Source organism: Bufo bufo, chromosome 2 (assembly GCF_905171765.1).
Source record: "Bufo bufo chromosome 2, aBufBuf1.1, whole genome shotgun sequence".
NCBI classification, from domain to species: Eukaryota; Metazoa; Chordata; class Amphibia; order Anura; family Bufonidae; genus Bufo; species Bufo bufo.
The window spans coordinates 33,689,008-33,699,885 of record NC_053390.1 but is presented as its reverse complement, the minus strand read 5'-3'; the positions used below and the strand labels follow the sequence as shown (position 1 = coordinate 33,699,885).

The 10,878-nt window shown below is 50.0% G+C and overlaps 1 protein-coding gene across 1 annotated transcript; it reads right to left on the bottom strand.

Moving 5' to 3' along the window:
- Positions 1-1,384: 1,384 nt before the first annotated feature.
- LOC120990687 (gastrula zinc finger protein XlCGF66.1-like) lies at positions 1,385-2,287 on the bottom strand. Its single transcript, XM_040419594.1, has 4 exons — positions 2,210-2,287; positions 1,769-1,948; positions 1,562-1,685; positions 1,385-1,479 (listed from the first exon to the last, which is right to left on the bottom strand). The coding sequence occupies exons 1-4, from the start codon at positions 2,285-2,287 to the stop codon at positions 1,385-1,387; spliced, it is 477 nt and encodes a 158-aa protein (XP_040275528.1).
- Between the last annotated feature and the right edge of the window lie 8,591 nt (positions 2,288-10,878).

The window sequence follows — 10,878 nt, the reverse complement described above, 5'->3', positions numbered from 1 at the left end:
TTCCTCAAGTCGGAGATGATGAGAGTATTTATCAGAAAGGAGGTGATAACAGTTCTTGCTATGTTCACACTTTGGTACACTGAATTTTCCTTTTAGATTTACAGGCAGAAAATCCTAATGTAGTACAGCAGCATACCTCACAAGAGGGGTAATAGCGGCGGCGTGCACAGCAAATATTTTCATAGTAAGGCTACTTTCACATCTGCGCTTTCCCTTTCCACTATTGAGATCCGTCACAGGATAGCGGGGGGAAAACGCTTCCGTTTTGTCCCCATTGATTGTCAATGGGGACAAAACTGAACTGAAAGGAACGGAGCCACCAGAATGTATTTCCTTCCGTTTCATTGCGTTCCCATGACGCACACAAAAGCGTTCCTGAGTGCGTCCTGGGATGCAGAGCAAGACGGATCCGTCATGAAGCGGAAGCCTTTTTGCTGATTCACGACGGATCCAACAAAAACGCTGATATAAAAGTAGCCTAGCCCATGCCTAACTCTGTCCAGTGCATATCTATACACACCTCATCCTGCCCAGTCCCTTAATGCTCCCACATAGTAATTTTTCCCCCTTTGTGTCCTCTTACAGTAATGTGCCCACATTGTGCCCCCCCCCCCCATGTGGGAGCATTAAAGTAAAAAAATCCTGCGCTCCTCAGTATGCGGCCACACACTGTGCTTGCTGGGCTGTGTAGGAGGAGTAGAGGCTGATTCCTGGGCCGGCACGCTCCTCCTACACAGCCCAGCAGTGCGATGTGTGACCACATGGTGCCTGCTGGGGAGCAGCTGAGCTTAATGGTGAAGAGGGGAGCGGACGGCTCCTGCTTCACCATTACAAGCAACTGTAGGGCCAGAAGAGAAGCTAGGATTTCTTCATTAGGGACACATGAGGAAAGTTGGCTCTCCAGTAGACCCCATACCTTAAAGGGAACTTTATTTCGTTTTGTCATTTTGATAAAAAAAGCTCTTTTTCTGATATGCTAATGAAGCTCCAAGGTGCCCAGAGGGGCGTTTTTTCCCTCTCTGGAGCCCAGTACGCCCCCCCCCCCCCCTGCAATGGCCAGCCCGCCTTAATTTGAATCCCAAGAACGCCTCCTGATCCTGAAATAACCTCCCACAGCCCCGGCAAACGGTTCCGCCCCCTTGACACGTCATCTTCTACCTTCAAGAAATGCCCCGTTCTTCTTCCTGTAAATCTCGCGCAGGCGCAGTACTGCCTGCGGCCTGTGCGATCATCAAGCTCCTGAGGCAACAGCACTCAGATTACGTCACTGGGCTCGGCGCATGCCCAGTGAGACTTTTGAGGCTGTTGCCCTCAGGAGCTTGATGATCGCGCAGGCCGCAGGCAGTATATCATCTTATGGGATAAAACAAGACTTCACAGCCTTCTACAGATCATAGGGAATATCTCCATCTACCTTCTGATCCTGTGGAAGAAGAGGACTGGGACATCTCTCTGGTGTTCTTCTCTTACTGGATCTTCCTGTAGGAGACACATACAGTGACTGAATTCATTCTTTACATACAGATAATTAAGGACGGGTGTATTCAGTCCTGTTTATTACCTGGTGATGTGAGGGTCTGGTGGTCCTCCATCATGACATCCTCGTACAGATCCTTGTGTCCTTCTACATACTCCCACTCCTCCATGGAGAAATAGACAGTGACATCCTGACACCTTATAGGAACCTGACAACACAATGATACAGTCATCACCCAGACCCCTCCAGTGCTGTTACTGTATAACGTCCCAGCATTCCCAGCAGTGTCACCTCTCCAGTCAGCAGCTCAATCATCTTGTGGATGAGATCTAGGATCTTCTGTTCATTGATTTCCTCATGTATCAGGAGGTGAGGTGGAGGCCCTGTGATTGGGCTCAAGGTTCTTCCCCATCCTTCAGACACAGGAGCCTGACAGCGCTCACTAGAGGTCTTCTTCACCACTGTGTAATCCTGGATATATTATTAAACATCACTACAGACACTTCCTGAGTCGATCACCTCTCCAGTCATATCATCTGTTATTACCATAGATAAGAATGATGTAATGTGACATCATCAGAATCCCTCACCTCTCCAGTCATATCATCTGTTATTACTATAGATAAGAATGACGTAATGTGACATCATCAGAATCTCTCACCTCTCCAGTCATATCATCTGTTATTACCATAGATAAGAATGATGTAATGTGACATCATCAGAATCTCTCACCTCTCCGGTGATCCAGAAGAGTATCTCTAAGGTGAAATTTAATATTCTCTCTGACATCTTGTCTCCATCACCATCCATCCTTGGTCGGTCAATCAGCAAAATTATTTTATTCAGAACATATCGACTGAGACAATTCTACATTGTAGGAAACAAAATGGAAAGAAGAAGAAACATGTAAAAAACACACAATATTTAATGTAAAAACACATGCGGTGTAGACGGGGGAAACATTTGAGGAGATATTTGTCACGAATGAAAGTGGGGGAAACCCTCAACCGTGCGATGTTAAAGGATAATGGAAGCTGCTAGGCCAGGACCACAGGATCAGGGAGCAGGTCACCTCCTATTGCGTCCCTAATGCTGACTCTGACTCCTATCCGTATGAGCCAACCCAGATGGTAGGAGGGCTCATACTCCGTAACCTAGGGTCCCTACTAGCCCTAAGGAAATCCCTGGACTCAGGAGCAGGGTAAGACGACCTGTTCCTCCTAGACACGGACGAACAGGTGTCTAACTGGCCAAGCTGCAAGGAAGGGAGTACATATACAGCCTATGGATAGGGCAGGTGAGTGAAACCACTTCCACACCTACCTGCCACAGACACACTGACTGGATCCCGTGCTCAAAAGCTGATGTCCACAGCAAACATAAAAAGGACACAGCACACACACATAAACACACAGGAAACCAGATCCATAGCTGCAATGAGGATAGACACCACACAAACATAAACATAACATCACGACGTGTCTTTTATGACCACAAGGGTGGCCCTCACTGGAAGATGGTATAAGGATACCAGGAGGATAACATGCCTGGAGTACCCCACAGCTACAGACTTCCAGCAGAGGCTAAATAGCCCAAGTAGCCACACCCACACAGACACACACTGGGAAGGGAGTTAACCCTTCCAACACCAGACTAGGTAAGGTAACCACTTAAAGGGGAAGTGAACATACAACTAAATCCCGTGCACACCAAACAAACAAAGTGCACACATAAAACTACACATTGCCAGAGGCAAGCGCATGCATAGACAGCGAGCCGCCTAGCCACCAGCTCCGGCTGCTCCACTGCCAAGAACCTTATGTTGCCAGCGGCAACCACACGTGAGGCAACATACTAGCAGCCCTCACCTGGTTGAGAACAATACCAGACCGCGGGCAACTGCATGCGTCACAAGGAGTCACGACCATGACCATGGTCGTGACAATATTACAGTGTAGATGTTATAGACTATTTCTTCCTCGCTTCTCCACATTGGTACTGACAGCAGGGTTTCGCTGCCTCCCAAAGACAGCAAACAACATGGAAGAAAACAATAAAAAGCTTCTCCCCTATAGCTGATCCACTTGATTCCTGTCCCTTAAGATGCATGAAAGACGTTCCTACCAGTGATCCTTAGCAGGAACTTCTGTATTGCACATTCTGTCTTCTTCCCTGGTGTCTTACTTGGAGGCCTGAGCATACAATGAGGGTTTCTGGTGATAGCGATAACCTCCCTCCTTATTCTGGTCATAAATCCTTCTGGAAGAAGGCAGCCTTGGGCTGTGGCACCAGTACTGGTAAGATTGCTGGCTAGGATCAGGATCAGAATGTTACAAACTGGGAATCCCTGTGGGCACGGGACTCCCGCGGCTCCAATGGTTCCAGTATGATGTGTGACACTGTGTGTCTCTGCCATTAGAGGGAACTGGAGGAGTATTAATAAAGGTCTGATCCAGGTTCCACCCTGTCAGGTATTAATGATTGATGGCAGACTCATACTATGTGTAACGCCCCAGAGTGCCGTTACCACCTTTGCGCCTTGCTACTGTCTCCTATGGTTAACCTAATGTCATTACATGTATTTATTGCAGGACTGTCACAATGTGAATATCTATTTCCATGCAACTGTTTGTGTTCAAGTGTAATGTGCCTGGTTTACCAGCAGGTGGCAGCATAAATGGCAGAGCTATTTTACCTAGAATGGAACCCTTCTTTCCATTCTAGCTCTCTCTAAGAGAGGGAGGGACTAGTTAGTGAGAGGTCTGAGCTCTGAGCTTCAACCTCCTTATCCAGCTGAGCTGAAGGTGCTCAAGCTGGCCCAGACAGGGCTCATCCAGCAGGGATGGGCTCTTGCTTGCTTCCCCAAGCAGGGGGTACTCTCCACTGACCTCTCACTAACTAGTCCCTCCCTCTCTTTAGCAGTTTAGGGGCTCATTTTTAACTCCTCACTACAGAAAAGATCTAAGTCCCTTATGGCGTTCTGGAAGGAGGCTCGCCATGCCCTGTAGTTCTCAGGGCGATCAGTGAACTTTATAAGTGAACTTTGGTAACCAGCTCCCGTTTAGCAAAGTCCATGGCGGCCTAGGTAGTGCCAATACTACCGGTGTGTTGTTGTTATGCTGTGTGTGTGGTGTATCACTATATCTTTTAGGCGTTTCTGGCTTAGGGAAGTCTGTATAATACCGTTCTGATGCGAAGGTTGTCCCTTTAAGTTGAAGCGAAGGTTGTAGCTTCTGTTCTGTAGGGTGGTAGTTGTGGTCAGCATCGATTTGTCGCATACCGTCCTGCTTGAGGTATACCGTCCTGCTGTGGTTCAAAGTTGGATCTTTGGCACTCTGCATAAGCTGTCCGATATTCTGGATCATAGTCATCTTCTGTCTTGGGATGCTGATGGACATATTCTGAGACACGCTGTGTTGGATCTTGTTCATCTAGGTCTGGCCCCAGTACTTGGCTGTGTTTCTCGGATTCAGGGAACTCCAAGGCTTCTAGGAACTCTGCTTTGGCTACTGCGAGTTATTCCAGTGACACTTGCAGGCATGCTGTCTCTTCTTCCAGTGCCGCTTGCAGGCGTGCTCTCTCTTCTTCCAGTAATGCTCTCTCTTTTTCCCTTAACGCTCTCTCTTTCTTTAGTTGCATCTCTTGTGCAGCAAAGGAAGACCTTACTTTTGCAGCCTCAGCTTCTGCATGGGCGAGAGCAGCCTTTTCTTTTATTGAGGACTTGCTAGAGCAGCTTGCTCGTGACCTTTACAGTCCACTGGGTAAATGTGGTTCCTGCCCAGCCACCCCAGCAACTTGGCCAGGGACGGATTGGCCATAGACCTTACAGGGAAATTTCTCGGTGGGCCGATACCCAGGGGGTCACCTGGACCCTCCTCACAGCTGGCCAGTGGAAGTTTTTGGGGATGTATTATGTGCTGCTGGGGCAGTATTTGATGATGCACTGTGGTATTTGGCTCTGTTGGGGTGGTATAAAGTGCCACAATATAGTATTGCTGACTACAAAACGGAGCAACTTTTAGTATTTTTTCCAGGGCCACTTTAAGTTCCCAGTCCGCCCCTGGTGACGGCACTGCCGCCTCCGCGTTCTCAAGCTGAACATCCTGCGCCAATGTCCTCCTCTTCAGTCTTGTCCTTAGCCTCCACCTATGCAAAGCACGGCGGTGTCATGCTGTTCTGCACCTGGTTTGCCTGGGTATAGTCACGGGGGGGGGGGGTAGGGTTGGACGATATCAAAAATATTCCCACGATAACGATATTAAGAAATTTATCGCGATAACGATATATATCGCGATAAATGCCCATTTAGAAGAAAAAAAACACTTGGGGCCACAAGGAGACATTATACTGTATGGGGGCAGCCACAAGGAGACATTATACTGTATGGGGTAGCCACAAGGAGAAGTTACACTGTATGGGGGGCACCAAGAAGACGTTACACTGTATGGGGGGGGGGCACAAGGAGACGTTACACTGTATGGGGGCAGCCGGGCAGCCACAAGGAGACGTTACACTGTATGGGGGGCAACAAGAAGACGTTACACTGTATGGGGGGGGGGCACAAGGAGACGTTACACTGTATGGGGGCAGCCGGGCAGCCACAAGGAGACGTTATACTGTATGGGGGCAGCCACAAGGAGATGTACACTGTATGGGGCAGCCACAAGCAGACGTTACACTGTATGGGGGCAGCTGGGCAGCCACAAGGAGACGTTATACTGTATGGGGGCAGCCACAAGGAGACGTTATACTGTATGGGGGCAGCCACAAGGAGACATTATACTGTATGGGGGCAGCCACAAGGAGATGTTATACTCTATGGGGGCAGCCACAAGGAGACGTTATACTGTATGGGGGCAGCCACAAGGAGACGTTATACTGTATGGGGCAGCCACAAGGAGACGTTATACTGTATGGGGGCAGCCACAAGGAGACATTATACTGTATGGGGGCAGCCACAAGGAGACGTTACACTGTATGGGGGCAGCCACAAGGAGACATTACACTGTATGGGGGCAGCCACAAGGAGACATTACACTGTATGGGGGCAGCCACAAGGAGACATTACACTGTATGGGGGCAGACGGGCAGTTCCCCAGCCTCTGATCAGCCCCCCCAGCCTCTGATCAGCCCCTCATGTGCCTCCCAGCCTCTCCCTCTTATCAGCCCCCTCTGGTAACCCCCCCCCCTAGTATTAATCATTGGTGGCAGTGGCCACAGGGTCCCCCTCCCCATCATTGGTGGCAGTGCCTCTTCCCCCCAGTATTAATCATTGCTGGCAGTCGCCACCTGGTCTCCACCCCCCATCATTGGTGGCAGTGGGCAGTGCGCCCCGCCCCCCAGTATTAATCATTGGTGGCAGTGGCCACAGGGTCCCCCTCCCATCATTGGTGGCAGTGGGCCCCCCCTCCCCAGTATTAATCATTGGAGGCCACAGGGTCATCCCCCCATCATTGGTGGCAGTGGGCCCCCCTCCTTCCCCAGTATTAATCATTGGAAGCCACAGGGTCTTCCCCCCCATCATCGGTGGCAGTCGGCCCCCCCTCCTCCCTCCCTCCCCAGTATTAATCATTGGAGGCCACAGGGTCTTCCCCCGATCATCGGTGGCAGTCGGCCCCCCCTCCTCCCTCCCTCCCTCCCCAGTATTAATCATTGGAGGCCACAGGGTCGTCCCCCCATCATTGGTGGCAGTGGGCCCGGGCCCGGGCCCCCCCTTCCTTCCCCAGTATTAATCATTGGAGGCCACAGGGTCGTCCCCCCATCATTGGTGGCAGTGGGCCCCCCCTCCTCTCTCCCTCCCCAGTATTAATCATTGGAGGCCACAGGGTCGTCGTCCCCATCATTGGTGGCAGTTTGCAGTTCCGATCGGAGTCCCAGCAGTGTAATGCTGGGGCTCCGATCGGTTACCATGGTAGCCAAGACGCTACTAAGGCTCTGGCTGCCATGGTATGTTAGTGAGCAGCATTATACTCACGTGCGTCGTGGCCGCCGGGCGCTCCTTCTTCTGTCTGTGCGGCGCATTGCTAAGGCTTATAGCATTAGCAATGCGCCGCACAGACCTATGAGAAGAAGGAGCGCCTGGCGGCCACGACGCACGTGAGTATAATGCTGCTCACTAACATACCATGGCAGCCAGGGCTCCAGTAGCGTCCTGGCTACCATGGTAACTGATCGGAGCCCCAGCATTACACTGCTGGGACTCCGATCGGAACTGAAAACTGCCACCAATGATGGGCGGACGACCCTGTGGCCTCCAATGATTAATACTGGGGAGGGAGGGAGGAGGGGGGCACTGCCCACATTCCCGACACCCGACCTCTGAGAGGACGCTGTGATCACCTGAGGGGTTAATTGCGTGGATCACAGCGTCCTCTCAGAGGTCGGGTGCAGGAAATGCGAGTCACAGAATTCCTTCCCTCCCCCACGCTGGCCGAACTGCTGAGAGAGCCGCCGCAAGCGGCCAGCAGGTATCGGGGGCATTTGCACGAGTACAAGTACTCTGCAAATGTCCCGTATCGGTTCATGCTGGGGCGGGCGGCCGCAGATTTAGAAGCGGTCAGCGCCCATGACCGCTTCTATGACGTCACGAAATACCGCGGTATTAACGAAACGGCGATATCGCCATATCGCCGTTTTTTTAATACCGCGGTATATCGTGATACCGGTATATCGCTCAACCCTAGGGGGGGGGGGGAGACTGCTCCGCGTCCTTCAATAGGAAATAGAATCCTGTCTCTCTCCTTGCCAACTGAAAATCAGAAACCATGGTCACCGACAACGGGTAGGCACTGCATCAACGAGGGCTGATCCATGGTGCACGTCTTTAATCTGTTTATAAATCAGTTCCTGAAGTCTGGCCAGGAAACTGTGCATGCACTTCAGCCACTCTTACACTGCAAAACACACCCTTCTTGAGCTGCAAAGGCAGAATAGCGTTCTCCAACCCGTTGGAACTCTGTCCTCCACATGTTGGACCAACTATATGAGCAGAAGAAGGCTGTAAATGATTTCTTGATGATGCAGGCAGACAGGAGCACTACCCTGTGTAACTTCGACATTAGCCAGTGGCAGCTCATGCATGACACCTGCCGTTTGCTCAGGTCCTTTGAGGAGGCCACTTTATTTTTCAGTTAACAGGACTATGGGATGAACTATGTCATTCCACTCCTTCATGGCTGTCCAGGGGACAGGAGACATGGTGCCTACATTTCACGGCCACTTGAGCCCTGTGGGGGCTGAACTGGGGGAGGAGGACATTCATGCACAAGCAATGCATACAGAAATGGGTGGTTTTTCTGCACAAGTGACAGGAGAGGAGTATGAGGAGCTAGAGGGTGATGAGGAAGACCAGACTGATGACCCCAACACACCGTGGCAGTATGCAGTGGAGATGGAGGCAGGGAGTTCCTCCGAGTCCCTTGTGCAAATGGCCAGATGCGTGCTGAGTTTCTTGCGTAGTGACAGCCGTATTATCACCATTCGCCAGAGGGATGACTACTGGCTCTTCACCATGTTAGACCCTTGATACCGCTCCAAAATGGGGGCCTTTTTTCCACCCGCCAAGAGGGAGGATAAACTCAACTACTATCGAGACATCCTATATAGTCAGTTGGCTGCTGCCTATGTGTGCCATTGCCCATCCTCATGAAGGTCTGACCAAGGGGGCTCTCAGCATTCACTTTCCACTGCCATGGCCGCTGGTGGGTGGTGGGCGGGGGGTGCAGGAGCAGCACCAGCTCCATCAGTAGCAACTTAAGTCTGAAGAAAAGTGCTCATTAGAGACTCCAGACTTAAGTTGTTACTTGAGTTATTTGGTCAGTTTTGGCCCCGTAGCTGACTAAATAAGTGAAATATGAAGTGATTTTAAAAGTGACGCCTGTCATACTGAAGCACAGTAACTTTCACTACCACAGCAGACTAGCTATGCATGTTTCTTCAATACACAGTCTTGTACACCACTATACAGGCTCTCTGCAGCCAGGAAATAGCTGATTTTTAACGTGCTTTGTCATGAATAAATTCGGATTGAATTTAATTTTTTGTGAAAATTCGGTGGATCATCCAAATCAAATTTTTTATTCTACTGAAGAGGTGTTTGAGGTCACTGTCCTGTTGCAAAACAAATTAAGTTCCTACTAAGCAAACACCAGATGGCATGGCATGGAATGCTGTGGTAGCCACGCTGGTTGAAGGAGTTATCCAACCCCAAAAATGCCCAGGCCCCTCACACAGATTATACTTACCTCGCTCACCGGCACCCGCGTCGCTTCTGCTGCCAGCACGTCACCCATGATGCTAGGAAGGCTTGTTCACGCTGCAGCCTGCTATTGGCTGACCCAACCCACACTCCCGGCACTGAATGTTTTGATCCGCACAAAGGGGAGATGAAGTGGTGGCCGTGTGGGCAGCAGAAGCGATGCGGGTGCCGGGGAGCGAGGTAAGTACAATCTGTGTGTGGGGGCCCGGGTATTTTGGAGGGCCTTTTTGGGGTTTGATAACCCCTTTAAGTGTGGCTTGAATTTTGGATAAATCACCAACATCACAAAATCCAATTTATTCGTAAAAGTTTATATTAAAAAAAGAGAGACCCAATTAGAAAGTTATATGGACCATACCTCCTAAAAATAAACATTTAACATGTGCGGAGTTCATATATACAACTAGTTATATGCACATATCCTTATAAAATTACCAGAACTAGAAACACCAAAAATCTGGGTTTAAGCTAAAAAGTAACAACATAAAATACAGGGATTACACTCCTTGAAAAGTAAGTGCACCCCAAGAACCTATATTTCCTGAAAGCAGACAACCTGATAATTGCAGTTGCATTGACCAACTGTTGGCAACCATATCCGCCTTCATTCAACTTACATTGCAAAAAAAAAATGCATCAGCATAAACAAACTCACATCCAAGCAGAAGTTTATACATAAACATAAATATAAGGTAAATGTAAATGTAATATATTAAGCTGTGCAAATCTCATATATATCTGTTTAACTGATACTCCGATGCCTCCACCCAGTGCCAGTCACTACTCCGATGTCTCCGCCCTGTGCCAGTCACTACTCCGATGTCTCCGTCCTGTGCCAGTCAATACTCCGATGTCTCCACCCTGTGCCAGTCACTACTCCAATGTCTCCGCCCTATGTCAGTCACTACTCCGATGTTTCTGCCCTGTGCCAGTTACTACTCCGATGTCTCCGCTCTGTGCCATTCACTACTCTGATGTGTCCACCCTGTGCCAGTCACTACTCCGATGTATCCACCCTGTGCCAGTCACTACTCCGGTGTCTCCGCCCTGAGTCAGTCACTATTCCGATGTCTCCGACCTGTGCCAGCCTCTACTCCGATGTCTCCGCCCTGTTCCAGTCACTACTCCGATGTATCCACCCTGT

Bases quoted from the DNA above. Each gene is read 5' to 3' on its own strand.
- LOC120990687 (XM_040419594.1), bottom strand. From the start codon at position 2,287: ATGGATGGTGATGGAGACAAGATGTCAGAGAGAATATTAAATTTCACC. The intron at 1,949-2,209 runs GTGAGAGATTCT...TAATATATCCAG, and splicing joins TCTTCTGGATCACCGGAGAG to GATTACACAGTGGTGAAGAA. The intron at 1,686-1,768 runs GTGACACTGCTG...TTGTGTTGTCAG, and splicing joins TTGAGCTGCTGACTGGAGAG to GTTCCTATAAGGTGTCAGGA.